Source organism: Amborella trichopoda, chromosome 12, assembly GCF_054954075.1.
Source record: "Amborella trichopoda isolate Santa Cruz 75 chromosome 12, AtrichopodaSantaCruz75HAP2 v2.0, whole genome shotgun sequence".
Classification (NCBI taxonomy): domain Eukaryota; kingdom Viridiplantae; phylum Streptophyta; class Magnoliopsida; order Amborellales; family Amborellaceae; genus Amborella; species Amborella trichopoda.
In genome coordinates, this window is record NC_142347.1 from 43,345,110 (window position 1) to 43,362,959 (window position 17,850).

The following is a 17,850-nucleotide window of genomic DNA, read 5'->3' on the forward strand; positions in this document are numbered from 1 at the left end:
GATGCACCCTTGGATCATGAGATATAATGTGTGATTCTTCTCCATCTCTTGCTCCCCATTATTCTATATTTGATTACCAATTGTCAAAGACAGCTCCAAATTAACTTCAGGACTTGGAACCGAGGTTGAAGCAACTCTATTCTTGAAACCTTCAGGTCTATCCTCATCAAGTCGCAAATTGGGCAACCAAATCGCACCAGTATGTTTGTACCCTGCATTTCCCCTGTATCTGCCCTGCATCAAGATAAAAACACATTGATGAAACCAAATCAATATCCAAGAACAACCATAAATGGCCATTGCTTTTATTCATCTCTTCAAGAATCGTGTCTGCCCATTCAAAGACTCCAACAACCACGACAAAAACATAGATATCAAGACTAAATTCAAACAATATCCATCGTGAAACATATTAGTGCTTTATTATCTCCATTTTATTGGGTTCGACAGGTAATCATGCAAGTCTCTCGATATCAGTTCATATTACTCGAATTTGATCCGATCTTGAGGAATCAACCAGGCATTTATGCTAAACTCAAGTCTCATTTAAGCCCTAATTGGAGCACATTCTAAGAAATGATCCGAAAGAAGTTAGTGTCACTCAAACAATATTCCTATCAAGCCTTAAACCTAAAAGTAAATCTAAGCCTTAAACCTAAAGGTAAATCTATAACAATTTCATCATCCATGAATATTCAAACCTTGTAAGTTCTACACCATATATATTCCCAACCATTTACACCACTTTGAAGAATCTTTCCACATAATACAGGAAATGCAGATTTATTGGGTTCAACAGGCAGTCATGAAAGGCTCTCTATATTAGTCCTTATAGTTATTCATCTGTTGATTTTCACATGGGCCATTAAAACCAAAATAAGTAAGTCTCTCTATGTCAATCCTTATAGTTATTCATCTGTTGATTTTCAGATGGGTCATTAAAACCAAAATAAAGGGAATGGAGGAGAGAAGGAGTCCTATTTTTGTAGGAGTCTTGCAAATTAGGGAATCCGCAAGAAATGCCTCTCTTAATTATCACTCAATTTTATTTTATGTTAGAAATCTAAAATCAAGGGCTTTGCCAACACTTTGTTTTCTTTAAGATTTCAATTCAAAACACCTAGGAGAAAATTTTTTGACAGCAAAGCCATACATATTTACTGGAGTTTGATTCGATCTTGGACATCAACCGGAGATTTATGTTAAACTCAGTCCCATTTATGCCCTAGTCGAAACACATACCACGTAAGAATTCGAAAGAAGTGATTTTAAAAATATGCCTATCAATTCTTAAACCTAAAGTAAATCTCTAACAATTTCGCCCTCCATGAACATTTAAACCCTTCTAAGTTCCTCACTACATATATTTCCAATAATTTACACAACTTTCAATGATCTTTCACTATAATCCAGGAGTTGCGAATTGATTCGCAAAGGCAACAACTCTTAATTTCTTGCCAAACTCTGCCCCAATTTAAGCAAAAATTACACCAGATTAACCCATATTTCCTCCAATTAAAGTCAATCTTGAGACATTGACAAGAAATTTACAAAAAGTTTCATCCCATTTAAACCAAACTTAGCTCATTTACAAGAAAAGAAATCCACGGCAAAAAAAATTCAAAACACGTAAACAAATCTAAGAACATTGAACCATTACGAGTATTCAAGCAGTCTTCACATCCATTTGGAAGAGATATAGGTCTATATATGTAACGATTGCTAGGATTAGGCGAATCGAGGTCTTTCTCACCACTGGGGATAATGTCTCATTGTAGTCCAGTCCCTTAATTTGGGTGAACCGTTTCGCCACTAAACGAGTTTTATATTTATCTATAGTTTCATCTGCCCTCCTCTTGATTTTCAAGACCCACTCGTTTCCAATTGATTTTCTATTATGCGGTAGATCCACAAGTTCCCAAACTTGATTCTACTCCATAGAACTAAACTCATCTTTCATAGTAAACATCCACCGGTTTACAACAGGAGAATTCAATGCCTATTGGAATGACCTAGGCTCATCAGCATCAAGTGAAATACATGTGAGACCCTCTACTTCAAAGTGTCTACGAGAAACTTTCCCACATTGACTCATTCGAAGTTTGTCCAACGATTCACTCTTAATAGGTGTCTTTAGCATGGTCGGTGACTCAATATGGGTCATATGCTCTCAACCAGTGGCTCACTCCCACTATCATTGACAATCATGGAAAAACTTCCACTATTACCCTCAAGTGAAAGAACTATCTCAATGCATGTCTTAGATTCAGGCTCTTCATAGAGCTCTTCAGAGATACGATACTGCTTCTTGTTGGGGAATTTCGTCTATATAAATCTACATCGTGAGATTCTATTTCTTTCATCTCACCACCATCACGTTCTAGACAGAACATATATCCCTTTGAGTGCTCAAAATATCTAACAAAAATGCACTCGAGAGACCACATGTCTAGTTTCCCTGTCAATTGAGAAGGGATGTGAACATCTGCAACTAACCACAATGACGTAAATAAGAAAGATCTGGCTTTCTACTTGTCCATAACTAATAAAGGGTCTTGGGAACAGATTTTGATGACACTCTGTTTAGGGCATATATCGCAATGAGAATTGAATCTTCCCAAAATGATATTGGGAGGTTTGGCGTTAGTCATCATAGACCTCATCATGTCCAATAGAGTACGATTCATTCTTTCTGCAACACCATTTTGTTGCCTTCAGATTCCCTTATTCTCACAAAGCTTTTTAAATTGATCAGATAAGTATTCTCGCCCTCGATCAGTGTGAAGAACCTTAATTCTTTCGTCCATCTGATTTTCAACTCTTAACTTAAAATGGCGAAAGCAATCTATTGCTTGCGATTAATGCGAGATTAGGTATACATACTTGTAGCGAGAACAGTCATCAATAAATGTGATGAAATAACGGCAACCGTCACGGGTCATCTCATTAAATGGACCATAAATATCGGAATGTATTATGTTTAGAAGACCGGTTGCTCTCTTTGCTTTAAGAAATGGCTTTTTAGTTGATTTTTCAGCCTACATGCTTCACATATATGTAGTTCTATTTTGGATAAAGGCAACAATCCTTTTTTGACTAATCAGATGATCTTATATTTTCCTATATGGGCAAGTCTAGCATGCCACATTATGGAGTCGTGTGTAATAAAAGAGGTGGAAAATGATGAAGATGTCATATAGGTTGAAGGAAGTGAAAAGTTAACATCATCATTATCCAAAATAAACAAGTCATTCATAATATGACTGTAACAATGAAAACCATTTGGAAATGTAAATGTAACATAATTAAGCATGAAACTGATAAAACAACGGTCTCTAACTAAACATAGAATTGAAAGCAACTTTTTTCTCATTCCAAGAGCATAGAGGACGTCATGGAGAAGAATGGTCCGTCCACTTCAGAATCAAAGTTGGTAAGTTCCAACTCCTGGTATATCCTCTGATGCGGAATTCCACATGAAGATTTTCTAACTTCCAATCGTCAAAGTTTGGAGCTCAACAAACCCTTCTCGATCCCTTGCTATATACCTTGTCGCTCCTGAATCCAAATTGTGAATGAGCAACAAGCACTTGATTGTAAACATTTGCATAGCTAGGGAAATCAGTTCGTACATTTCTAAGTTCAAGACATTCATGTGCATAGTGGTCATTCTTCTGGCAATTGTAGCAAGTTATTTCATATTTGTCCCTTGTACGTCTCCCACCTCTATGCCTGGCCTTTTTCTTTTCCTCAGTATCTTGCTTAGGTTGCTCCTTCCTTTGAGGTGCCTCATTCCTAAACTTACCTCGAAGTTTAAAGCCTCAAGGCCTGCTTGATTGAGCAACTAGAGCAGTTCTAGCTCCAAAAGATGAGCGAAACCTAGCGTCTATCTCAAGGTGATGAGAAAGCTGAAAAAAAGTTGTTACAACTTCATTATGCAACATTAATGACTTTATGTTTTCCCAAGATTCTGGAAGAGACTTAAGCAACCCCAGCATATTTGCTCGTAAATGAGTTTGTTTTCAGTTGCCTCTAGGTCACGTATCATTTGAGACATTTTTCAGACATGGTATGCCATCGACACATTTGGAGGCATTTTGTATGTCTCAAATGCTATAAATAAAGCTCGTAACTTAGAAGCATAAGTGTTAGCATACTTCTGCTGAAGCACATCCCACATGGCACTCGTCATGGTGAATCTCTCGAATTCACGAATGAGATCATCAACCATAGCACTTAGCAAAGTAAAGTGAGTGCTACGGTCAGCATTCTCTCATGCCTCATACTCACGGAGAAGTTCTTTAACGGTACCTTGTTCAGGTTTTTATTTAATGGTAGTTAGGTGTTCAAGTGTACCTTGCTCATTTAGAAAGTGTTGCAGTTTCCTATGCCACATAGGGAAAATTGCTCATGCTCAACTTTTTACCTTTAGTGAGATCCGCAATCACATTTTTAGAAGTCATTCTAAGTCAAAACTTGACCCCTAAAAGTCTTGATATGAAAATTTCATGTGGCCACATTGAACTCTTGCTTGTAATCAATACCAAGTTTCTTTCTTAGATCTAGCATCTCAAATACCTCACAATTTGCAAGTGGTGCATTTTCCTAAATGCACTCCCACGAAAAAAAAAAAAAATCCTTTCATGCGGCCTTAAAATGCCAAAAAAAATGAGTAAGGCCCATCATGCATGTCATAGCATATGTGACCTATCAAGATTAGTTAGCCATGATGCTCATGGTCTAGGATGCCTCAACTTGCATATCTCATGCACAAGGCCAATACGACTATGTGGTCGATACATAAGGTTACATAGTGCATATGCCTATGATCTTAATATAACCATCATGTGCACTTTGCAACATTATAGGCCAACCATAGCCAAGCCTTCACAAGTACGGTGGGAACAATAATGCGAGCACAATCGAGAACCCGGTTCCATCTCCCCACCGACAAGTCTTTCAAAATTTAATTGGTTCCTAAAACTTCCAAACTTATTACCCACCCACTGTTGAAAAAACAGAGCAATCTAACCAATAACTACCTGGTTAGATCGGAACTGGCCAGTTTCGATTTTGGCCGATTCTAGTGACCAATCGATATTTTAAAAAAGAAATTCAAAAAAATAGATAATCCTAAAAAAAATAGATTTTGTTTGTAATGAATTTTTTTAATGCCTTTTGTCATTATGGCATGCCATAATGGAAATTATTTTGGTCATTAATACTTATTTTTATATTTTTCCATCTTATTTTAAAAAAATTCAAAAATACCCCTGAGTATAAATCGATTTAATATTCATATTTTTTTATTGATTTTCAAATTCATTTGGATGTGCTTTGTTTGAATGTTTTTAAAATATATGTTTCATATTTTATTAGATTTTTTATTTTTAACATTTTTTAACATTTTTTTAACTGCCCAAGACTTGATTGGTTAAAACGGTTGAATCGATCAGTTTACCGGTTAGGTCAGTTGAACCGTTTCTGATCTCATGTCCAGTTAACCATTCCGATTCAATTTAGCGAATACTTCTATCTCCTCTGACAAAAAACCGTTTCAAAGTGTTACAATGGTTCCCCTACCCTCCTTTTTGTTTATGCTACAAAAACACGTGCGACATATTGGTTAAATTACAAAACTAAGCTCCATTTTTTTTTTTTTTGAGTTTATGTGTTGTTTTGTTTTGGGAATGTTAATAACAATTCTCCAAAACTTGCATGCTTCCTATGCTTCTCCTATGGATAAAACTTATATACTTCCCCTATCTAATTGGCAATTCTGAATAGATGGTTGAGATGGCCCCAATCACAATGTCACGTCTCTACATTAATTATTAATAATTTTTTATAAAATATTTTGACATCAAATTTTAGGTGTAGATGTAAAATAAATGGTTATGGCTCATTTATTGTTGCACTTAAAATCGAATAACTACACTGAGACGTTTATGGTATAAGCTCATAAATCAATTTAATATGTATGTCTAATATGTGGTTAACTTGCTATCAATTTATGACTACAGTTAACATATATTTGTTAATAATTAATTTTCATGGTCGTAAATGGACTAAACTATCCTTTATAAACATTGAACTTGTTTTATTTTAAAATTATTTTTATTTATTTTTGTCTAAGTAGAAGTATTTGGTTCATGAGGTTTGAACAAATATCTAATTTCTATATTTTAGATATAATTATAATCTAAATGTCTACCTTACTACCTCGCAAGACACTCATCTTTTCAACACCCAAAGACCTCCATGTTGATTCCTTCCCGTATATTACGTCAATTCCACTATACCACCTTTTTTTTTCTTTTTTTAATGTTAATATGCTATACCATCTCACATCTATGTATAATCACTAAGGCATATACATGGGAAAGCTTTATATGTTCGCTCTCGAACATAGAAATTCCATGTTCCCCTATTCCAACCGTCCATTTTTTAATGGAGGGTTAAGATTGCCCCAATCACAATGTCATATCTCTACACTGTTTTATTTTTAATTTTTTTTTATGAACTATTTTGACACCAAATTTTGGATTTCCATTATTACATTAAACTTGTACTAACGAAAAATATAAAAACAAAAATTTCGATAAAATAAAATGACCAAAATACCCTTGAAAGATTCAAGGGGTATTTTGGTCATTATTTTTTATCGACAAATTATTGTCAATATTTTTTATAGGTGCGTCCCAATGAGAAGATATCACACACCAAATTTCATATTCAAAAAAATTGTATTAAAAAAACTAAAAATAAAATACTTTGAGACGTTGGATCTAAGATCAAACAGTGAGTGGCTCTCTTGATAAAAAATGGACGGCTGGATGGTAGGAGGAATATAGAACTTCTATATTGTAGGGGTACATAGAAAACTTTCCTTTGAACAAATATCTAATTTCTATATTTAAGATATAATTATAATCTAAATGTCTACCTTACTACCTCGCAAGACACTCATCTTTTCAACACCCAAATACCTCCATGTTGATACCTTCCCGTATATTAAGTCAATTCCACTATACCACCTCTTTTTTCTTCTTTTTTCTTTTTTTAATGTTAATTGTGCTATACCATCTCACATCTATATATAATCACTAAGGGATAAAATACAAAGTTTGAAAATTTAGCGATCTGGATTGGAATCGTCCAATTTGCATCGAAAATCTTCAACATCATTCCGGATCCTTTAATATATCGGGATTTGAACCCCCCCTCGACGATTCTATCAAAAACAAGCTGGACATGGTTTTTAGTGGAACTACATGCAAATGGGTATACAAAATAAAATATAAAGCTTATGGGACTATTGAACGCTACAAAGTTTGGCCAGATGTCAAAAGTTACAACCAGCAAGATGGCCTTCATTATCACGAGACATTTGCCCCAACAACCAAATTGGCCACCATTTGATGTCTTCTTGCACTTGCAGCTATCAAAGATTGGTTCCTTCACCAACTTGATTCGAAAAATGACTTTTTACATGGTAATTTGAAGGAAGAGGTATACATGAAGATTCCGCCCGATTTTTCATGTAAGGGGGAGCATAGAGTTTGTTGCTTTAACCCCTTTATGGACTTAAACATGACTCATGTTTGTGGCTCGCCAAGTTTTTAGATGCTTTATGAGCCGCTAATTATACTCAATCCAAAGTTGGCTATTTCCTCTTTACCGGTCACAATGGTCCATCTACTTATGTCCTTGTGTATGGAGATGATATTGTGATTACTATGAATGCTACAGCCGCTATTGATTTTCTCAAAGAGTTTCTCAAAAAGGATTTTCACATTAAAGATTTGGGTTCTCTACAATATTTTTTGGGCATTGAGGTCCTCATATCAAAAAAAGATATTTTACTTACTCAACTGAAATATACAATTAAAATACTTCAAGATATGCACCTCCTCGTTGCTCACCCTATCGCATTTCCAATAGAATAAAACCTCAAGTTTAATTCTACATATGGTCCTTGATTAGAAGTCCCCACTTCTTATCAACGATTGGTTGGATGTCTCGTACGCATCACTCTTGATATTGCATATTCTGTCCATATTCTCAGCCAGTTCTGACTCAACCATGAAACCACATTTTGATACAGCAATCCGTGTATTATATTATTTAGAGGTGGTATTCTTCTTTCTACATCTTGTACATCATAACTCACTGCTTTCTGCGACTCCGGTTGGGCATGTTGTCCCATGACTCGTTGCTCGACTACTAGGTATTGCACAATGTTAAGCGATAGTCCAATCTCCTGAAAAACAAAGAAGCAACATATTCTCTCGATCTTCTGTCGGAGCTGAATATCTTTCCATGACAATCGCTTGTTGTGAATTACCATGGCTAAAAATTCTCCTTTTGGATCTCGATACTTACCACAAAGATCATATGACGCTCTATGGTGATAACAAAATTGCCATTCACATTACTGTCAATCCCATTTAACATGAGCGAACAAAGTACATTAAGCTCGACTATCATCTAGTATGGGAAATTATTCGATGAGGACTTATCCGAATAACTTATGTTCCAACCAAGCATCAACGTGGTGACATCTTTACAAAGCTCTAGGCAAAGACGAATTCCATTTTTTAGCACACAAATTAGGCATCATTGATGTTCATGCTCCAACTTGAGGGAGAATATTAGGAATTACCTAATCAATCACTTATTCAAATTGAAGTTACTGCATTTGACTTCCAATACCTACAATCAATGGATTGATTCAAATTGAAACAATTTCATTTGACTATTAATCCCTACAATCAAATGATTACAATTCAAATCTTTTGTATGAATTTTTAATTCCTACAATCAATGGATCATAATTCTTATCTTAACTTCCAATCTCTACAATCAAATGATTACAATTCAAATCTTCTATATCAATCCCCAATCCCTACATCAACTCCAATCCCTACATCAAGGATCATAATTCTTGTGTACTTTTTGGCTCACAAAACAAGCAAAGAAGTGAGCAGGTCCCTATCCATTATTACCAATAAAATCGCCCATTGTTTGTGAAGTGGATGATCCCTGTTGGCCTGACACCTAGTCTTAGGCTTATTCCCAAAGAATGCTTCTCTTTTCTGATAAATAGTCTCCTTATTTATATGTTGTTAAGGAAAAGGTTTAGCCAAAAGATCTCTAGTTACTCCCTCAAGAAAACCCAATGTAGGAGCAATTTAGGCCCCGAAATTTTTAGAATGGAACCTCTTCAACCCATATACCGTATTAAATAAAAGAATTTTCCAAATTGCATTGCACTTGAAAAACAAATAATGCTTCAAGATTGAATATAAACTGTCCAAATTTTTAAGGGTGAATTCTAAGTTTTTGAAAACTCAAAAATAAGAAATTTTTCTTTTGAATGTAACCATCTAGTGATTTTTAGGTGGCTCTTAAAATTCTGGAACAAAAGAAATATTCCTGAATTAGTCTCCAACAGAGAGTAGACGTAAGTATGCTCCCTTGGGTGTATAGCATACGCACTCAAAGTTTATACAAAATGTCAATCACCTCTAAAGTTCAATATACCTTAAAACTCATCGAAAAATATTGTGCTGATAGCTTCACTATTTTTGAAGCTGCAAATTTCAAAAGTAAAGGATGGAAAAGATTTTCAAACTTCGGTAAAGATTTTTGATACCCAAATTGCATCTTTAAGAGGTTTGAAAGTATGTCTTACTTCGATTGTTTAAGGTGGGCGCCTTATATAAACTGTATCATCCCATAAATAGTACATAGCGGTACAAAGCACATGAGAGAGAGGAAGCACACAAAAACAGTATTATGTTCGATGTTTTTAGGTAAAAATAACTCACCAATCCTGTTCTTGAAATTCACAAGAAATGTATTTGGTACCCCAAAAGGTAATGGAAAGATTGAGCACAGCTCCAAACTACATAGGGAGATTATTATTTTTTGAGCTATTTGTAAAAAAAACAAAGAATTTTTTTGTGCATGCTTTTCATTGGTAAATAATTTTAGAAAATTTGACTTTTGAGTTCTTGATGGATTAGATCTCTGAGTCTCCAAATATATAGTCCTTATCTTTTGTCTTTTTTTGTATTAATTGATGTACATATTTTCCCTTGGTAGTTCATTTTTTTTAAAAAAAAATTGATCGAGATGAAATTTATGTTTGTGCAGAACTTAGGATCCAACAAACTCTAAGTTTCAAACTGTCAAAATTTTCGTAGTGGCATACGGTGCATTGTAAGCAAGTTGGCATGCATACCTTTTCGCAAAAGTAATAAAGGAATGAAAAACTTGATAAATGAAAAAAAAAAAAAAAAGAAGATATTTTTATTTACAAATAAATAAATTATGGTTGAATTCATTGTCCAAAAATAATCTCTTAAAATAAAAATTCGTTTTCAAATGACACAAAGCACACACTAGGTACCACAATGTAGAACAAAGAGAATGATATGCTATCTCGATATAAATACTCATCTTGAACATAAAGAGCTTCCTATGCCATATGATCAAATATACACTACAAAGGTATCATTCAACCCAAATGTGTGTGAGAGAGAGGGAGAGTGTGTGTGTGTCAAAACTTGAGCCACCTCTTCTCCTTCTCCTTCCTAGTGACCTCATTTGACACTGCTGCTCGAGCTGCCTCAGCATCAGCAAGAGCCCTTCGGGTCTCATTCAGCTTACGACTGGCAGCCTCAAAAACTGCTTTCTCTCTCCGGTTTCGTTCCACCATTTCCTCTAGCTTCTCGACCCGGTTCCTCAACTCTCTCACTTCCTCATCATATGCCACCAATGCTCGCCGATCCTCTCTCTTAATTTCTCTCTCCTTCACTTCACTACGACCTAACTTTTCTCTTTCATTCTCCTTTTGCATAGCAAGCTGGTTATTGATGAAACCAAAAACGTCATTTGCAACCTCTTCTTCAGCCTTCGCAGCTCGCTGAGCCTCTGCATATCTCTTCTCTCTCTTCCTCCGACCCCCTCTACTTCGCTTCTTTTCCCGCTTTGTTTCTCTCTCTTCAACCCCATTTATATAATCAAGAGATTGCTTAGGGGGGAGAACTTTAACAGGGATTGGATCCACAATGCCTTGCCCCGATGAGCCTAACCCCATTCCCTCTCTATAGCCCATGTTTGCCATCATCTTCGAAGCCACGCCACGAGTGTGAACCTCCCACTTTGCAAACACTGCAGTCTCAGTTTGAACCCCATGCCTAAGTGAGCTGGCCTGTAAAAAGCCAACACCATTTGGGCTCAGGCCTAGTCCACCTGGGCTTGCACCAAGCTCATCTTCTTCATCATCACTAGTCTCTGACCCCCTGGAACTTGTTTCCTGCTCCTCATTGCTAAGTTGGGCATACTCATATAGGGAGAGAAAGTCAGACCCAAGCTTAGCATGGGTCCCATCGTCTCGGAACACAACTTGCCCCATCTTGAGACCATCATCCCATGACTCGAGCTCGGCTTCTCTCCATATACCAGCTTGGCTGTCTGTTAGGGCAAAAACGCTTGAGCCCACCAATGACTGTCGCCATATTGGCGGGATGTAGGGCTTGAGAGAAGATAAGGGCATGTCAACTCCTGCGAAAAGATGTTAATCTCAAAATTTTAGAGAGAAGATTGATTTCATAACTTTGAAAAGGAAGAAGTAGACAGAATGACGGGGGCAGCTATGAAAACAAAGTTTAAAATACAATTTCCCATGAACACATACTACCATATTGGCCAAATGGAATAGACAAAAAATATTAATGAAAAAACATGATGGATCATTAACTTATCCAATAAATCAGTAAGCAGAAACTAAGCACATGAACAAACAATCCAGGAGAAACTTGTACACTGGCTTATTCGGACTGCTTATTACTACTGATACCGGGATGTAGAAAATACAGAAATATCTCCCCAAATGGAAGGAACATAATGCAATCTGGTGATAACTTGGGATGGAAACAAGAAAATCAGTGCCAATTAAAGAGAAAGATTTTATATCCTAAGTAAAAATTGGAATATTAGAATCACTGGGTTGAGCTAAGTGTGAGGTAATAGTGGAGACAATGATGACATACCATGTGACAAACGACAGTTATTGCCAAATCGACACCGCTGCTGCAGAAAGAACTTGCATATCTGCACTTGTTTGTGGACTTGTGTCAGTTAACAGGCCAGTGCCAAAATATAAGACATGCCAAAACAAATCTAACTAGGGACAAATTAAAGGAACCCATGCTATAGCCCTCTCAGATATGGGTCATGGGGATCACCTAGGGAGTGGAATACGTTCCAGCATATTTAGTTTCAAATGAGTTTGGATTCAGAGTCCCATCACACATGACACATGAACAGCATAAGCAGCCAAAACTGCCGGGCTGAGACATTTCACTTTATTTGAGTGTTAGAGAAACGAATCAGAACCAAAAACTCAGTCGTGCAAAGAGAGAGAGGGGTCTGCTTAGGCAAGGATATGGTCGGATTGTTGGCTCATATCTGCTTCTGCCACAAAGTTCACAATTTCTCATTTTGTACAAGCTTCAAGTGGAACTTGAGCATTCCCTTTTAGACTTCAAAATAAGTAACAGCTGAAATTTGGCCTGCGTATGAAAGATTTTTAAGAAAAATGCAAAGACCAAATGAACACACATATTTGGTGAAATCCACTCTGAAACACCAGATTGGGCTAGTGCCAGCATCTGAATTTGCTTCTTTATGAGCATGTCAAGGGTAGTCTAGAAATTCAAGATCTTAATGATTATGTCCCAAACACATAGGAAAGAGGCAACCTATACAACTGACTAATCACAACCAAAGAATCCCCTTTCTCCATAAACAAGCCACGAGTAAAACTGAAGAAGATCGCTAGCCCACTAAATAGGACTTTGATCTCCCCCTTTATTGATTCCATGGTCACCTGGTCATTATTGACAATGCAAAAGCCGTACTTTTTTTTATGAGTAGCAAAAACCTTTTGTCTAACCCCAACTTTTATTTAATTAGGTCGCCCACCGCCAACTCCACATGACCCAAAGTACTAAACAAGCATTTTTCAAAATTGAGATCTAAGAACTCGATGCAAAGGCATCGTCCACACTTCCCAAGTACAGAAACATGACAATAAAAGTGCCCAAGATGGTATTCAACTTCCTCAACAAATCCTCTACTCCCAATCTTTTGAACACCAATTTGTATGCGCCCAAGATAAAGTTCAACACAATGCTGCTTCTTAGCGCTAACATACCCTCATTTGCCCTTTCAGGAAATGATTATTACACATAAGATCTCCAAAATGAAAAACAAATAAGCAATAAACCTGGAGAAGATATAACTTACAAGGACAAGGGCAATGCACCATTACATCTTAGATTGAGAACCCAGAAATGTCAAAAAGGTTCAACATACAAAAAAGGACCCTGATCGTCCTTATCAACAATGGTGCTTAATGCACACTCAAATCTTTTGTATTGATGACCACACAGTGTCTATTGTTTCTTATTCATGGCATTTGAGGATGCATCATAGATCCAAGACACACTTCTTTGGATCTGAAACTACCATCCCATATCTGTTAGCTAATGTCAACTTTTAAAAGGTATAATTATTGGGAAATAATTATATCCAAATCATCAAGAATTAATGGTCATTTTTAGCTTAGAACATTGTATTCAAAATCATAACATCAATATCGCTCAAGATTCCATTGAAAAACATGAGCTTAGTTCAAAAAGTATGGAGCGGTAAAAGAAATTTGGTACATGATTATTGGGGTGAAAAAAGTTTCAACAAGATATTCCCTTACTATCAAGTATCAAACGAATATCAAGGTTACACACAGCTTTCAACTAAAAGAATCCATTGAAAAAACATGAGCACAATTACAGAAATACGAGTTAAAAGATTGAAATTTACTCACCACCATATTTTCTGAGGTTGGCGTCGAGAAAGAGATCTTAGCAGAATGAACACCTTCGATTCCAATGACATGGCCATCATACCATCGACCATTGGTGTGACGAAACCTACACCTTGCGCCAACTGAGAAACCCTTCTCTTCCAATGGTTCAGCTTCGACCTTTGATGGCTCCAAAGGCTCTGGTTCTACTTCCTGATAGTTCGAATCTGAACCAGCTCCAGAAATAAGGTGATTGGCTTCTAGTAATAATCGTGATCGTTTCAAGTGAAAAAGCCCTTCCTCTGCAGCCTTGATTGCTGCAATAAGCTCTTCATGCACCTTCAAAGGAAACAAATGAGAAAATTCAATATTTCTTATAAGCATAAAAGAATATAGTGAATTATCAGCATCAATTACTGACACGAACAAGAGCATCCATATACTCCCTAATATTCAGGGTATTGCCTACAAAGTAATAAACATGGTCCTCTTTTTCTCCTTCCCTTGTTTTTTGTTTTTTTTAAGTTATATGACCAGCATGGTCCTTGGCAATTGGATTTGTGAGCAATTAAACCGCGTTACAAGATAAATGCTGATTACTAGATAAGGTGCACAACTATTGCATTCACAAATAATGGCATATTCAAATTCCCTTGATTCATTGAACTATTACATATCTTTGCTATATTTTATGATAATTTCTTAGAACCAGCATTATTATGGTGGTTGCAATTTTATCCAATAGAGGCTTTCTTTGATCAATAAATCATTATCAGAATGGTTCAACAGCATATCAAATCAGTACCCAAATCATCTTTTTTCTGCTTCAACTTCGACATTAGGTAATAATCTATTCAACTCAAAATGTACCAATCAATACGGAGAAATCTCAAGTATTGAGCTTGATGCTTAAATGGTTCCCAGAATATTAACATCTTTCAACAAGAAGCAGACTATTTTAGAACCCCATCTGTAACTTTGCTATGAAAAATGCACTAAATTCTTTGGTTAAATTCATCAATAAGTTCAAACAAATTCATGATCAATTTCCAGAACATTTCTCACAAATTTTTGTACCAGATCATAATCCTTATTATAACAACTCGAAACCTAGTTAAACGGAAAATGTAAAACATACAATGAAGTTGCAGGCTACCCACCATGATAAGCTCGGGATTTTGGGGATCAGAAACTAGGGCATCATTTATGGCCCCCAATGACTCTTTTTGCTCCATTAGTTGGAGCTCCAACTGTTTCTCCAGCTCCCCGTCATCGTCCTCCGCCATTAAAGCTCCAGTTGCAGGTCCAACCACCAGGCAAAATGGATCAACAGAGAGATAGACTAAGAGAGAGGGGAACAAAGTTTTGCAAGTAGAGAGAGAGAGGATGAACGGACAAGCTTCACGATGTGAGAGATGGGAGAGTAAATTTCAGGAAAATCTCCCGATGTCAGAGAGAGAAGAATCACGACAGGAGACAAAAGGGCAAAATTCACGACGCACAGAGCAGAGAGAGGAGTAATTTTTGAGGAAGAGCGGCAAGTAAAATACAAGAGAGAAAGAGGGCAAATAAAGGGGTGGCAACGGACGCGGACCCGAAGGTTAAACCCGATCCGCGTCGGGTATGGAGCCAAATATTGGACGGATGAGCGGGTTCGGGTCAGGTCTAGGTCCGGACAGGTACTGATCCAGGATCGGTAATATTTTTTGGGTCGTATCTAGGCATAGGTCAGGATCCTGATCCGACTCGTTCTTACTCTTAGGAAAATGGAAAATGTTTATTTAAGGATGCAACCTTATGTAGAACTACGGATGCACCTCAAAAATCCATTTAAAAAGGTAGTTTAATGTTGAAAAACCATTTGATTGATCATCTCGACATGTAGATGTATGAACATGGAAAATAAAAAGATTTTAAGTCTCATAAATATTACATTTTACAACATATTATCTACATCGTCCATTTTCAAGATTTTCATATGTTTATAGATCTACTTGATTTTAACTATTTTTTAAATTTTAAATTTTATAATTGGATATAAAAATAAACTTTGAGATAATCCTAAGAACAATTTACATCAAAATTATATACCATAATAAATTTTGAAGGTGGACCTTACCTCTGCAACTACGGATGCTTCCGTATGCCAACTGCCCCCTAGGCAAATTGTTTCCTCTCCTTCTAATAAAGAGTTTTATCAGAAAGAGAGGGAGGGTGAGGCAAATTTCTTTTAAGTGCGTAGTTTGTATAAGGTGTAAACTACAATTCAATTTTGTTAGAACATGAAAATTTGGTATAAGAGACTTTTAAGATGATTTAAAAGTTTATTTTTATTGTTAATTATAAATTTTAAAATTATAAAAAAAATTAATTTCGATATCTGAGAGTGAAAAAAAGCTAAAAAATGACGATATATCTCAAAGTTGATAGGACAGATTAAAAGGGTTTTCCAACGCCAAATACCGAAAAGAAAAGCCTAGCATAACCTTAAAGCCCGACCGCGCCCTTAAGTATGGCAAATGCTCGTAGATTGAGAAAAATACCTTCCTAACAAGTGAGTTGTCTTGGTAACATAAGATCCATCATTATTATAAGAGTGTAGTTGGCATACGAATGCATTAGTAGCTCTAGAAGTAGGGTGCACCTTCAAATTTTATCATGGTATACAATTTTGATGTAAAATGTTATTAGGATTATCTCAAAATCAATTTTTATATCTAATTATAAAATTTTAAATTTCAAAAATAGTTAAAATCAAATAAATCTATAAACATATTATAATCTTGAAAATGGACGGTGTAGATAATATGTTGTAAAATGCACTATGTTTTAGAATTAAAATATTTTTATTTTTCAGGGTCATACATCTCAATGTCGAGATGATCAGTCAAAGGGTTTTTCAACATTAAAACTACCTTTTTCGATGGATGTTTTAGGTGCATTCGTAGGTCTACATTATAAGGTTGCATCCTTTTATAAATTTTTTCCTTATTATAATACCATCTTCCTTAGGCACAAGGAAGTGACAAAGTCACAATCACTTTAAATCATGGGGTCAGATGTCAAATTCCAAATGATGTGTAATAAAGTTTGAGAAATTTATTTTTAAACTTTGACCGTTGGATGTGACATTGGATGATTGCAAGTATTCCATTGACCCAGCTCAAACTTCAAAAGATATTTTCTCGAACTTTGTGATACATCTAGACCATAAAATTTCACATCAAATTGTTGTAAGGAATTGTGACCACCTTGTTTCAAAAGTAAATGGTCTCATTGTATATAACCCCTAAAATTCAAAGCTTCAAAAATAGTGTTCAAGCGTATTTATAAAAGCTTGAAAATTTTGAAATTTGATAGTAAAAATGTATTACAAGATGCATTATTTCTAAAATTTGAAATCCATTTTTTTCTCATGTCCATACATATTGATGTTGAGATGATTAATTTGATGATATTTAGGCATCAAAACAACTTCTTCTAGTAAAAATTTAGAGGTGGGCTCTAATTTGATTGTTTAGAGCCTCAGCTCTATATAAACTTTTTCCCTGTTTCTTTTTTTGTATAATTATCCTAACAATAAGACTGTCTCCCATGAAAAAATCATTTTGTCATCATGACCGTTTGGATCACATCTTTATTTGGGTTATGTGGTCAACATTCAAATTCATCACTGTTCTTTCCATATAAATTGAAGTAGGACACGGTTTTTATGAGTCCATGTAGAAATGAATCACCGTTAAAACAATCTATTTTTTACATTAATTTTTTTGACCTAAATTTAAAGGATATGTAATCTTTAATATGGAGATCATGAATATAAAATAAATGACTAAACTTTGAATATTAAAAATAGCATATCTATTAAAAAAACATTTGGACTGTTAGTTTTAATTGTTTTTAGATAAACCACGTATTTGCGTCCATCTTTAAAATAGATGATGCTTTATACCTTGGGGAATGCAAATGTA

General features: G+C 35.6%; 1 protein-coding gene across 2 annotated transcripts; it reads right to left on the reverse strand.

The window, feature by feature from the left end:
• Positions 1 to 10,314: 10,314 nt before the first annotated feature.
• On the reverse strand, positions 10,315 to 15,647 carry LOC18435303 (zinc finger (CCCH-type) family protein / D111/G-patch domain-containing protein). 2 transcript variants are annotated; one of them, XM_006845349.4, is made up of 4 exons: positions 15,040 to 15,647; positions 13,901 to 14,218; positions 12,063 to 12,123; positions 10,315 to 11,574 (listed from the first exon to the last, which is right to left on the reverse strand). In XM_006845349.4, the coding sequence occupies exons 1-4, from the start codon at positions 15,163 to 15,165 to the stop codon at positions 10,568 to 10,570; spliced, it is 1,512 nt and encodes a 503-aa protein (XP_006845412.1). In that variant the 5' UTR covers positions 15,166 to 15,647; the 3' UTR covers positions 10,315 to 10,567. The 2 variants fall into 2 exon arrangements, with proteins under 2 accessions (XP_006845412.1, XP_088709959.1); XM_088853833.1 differs by lacking the exons at positions 12,063 to 12,123; positions 15,040 to 15,647 and having other exon boundaries at positions 13,901 to 14,181.
• Between the last annotated feature and the right edge of the window lie 2,203 nt (positions 15,648 to 17,850).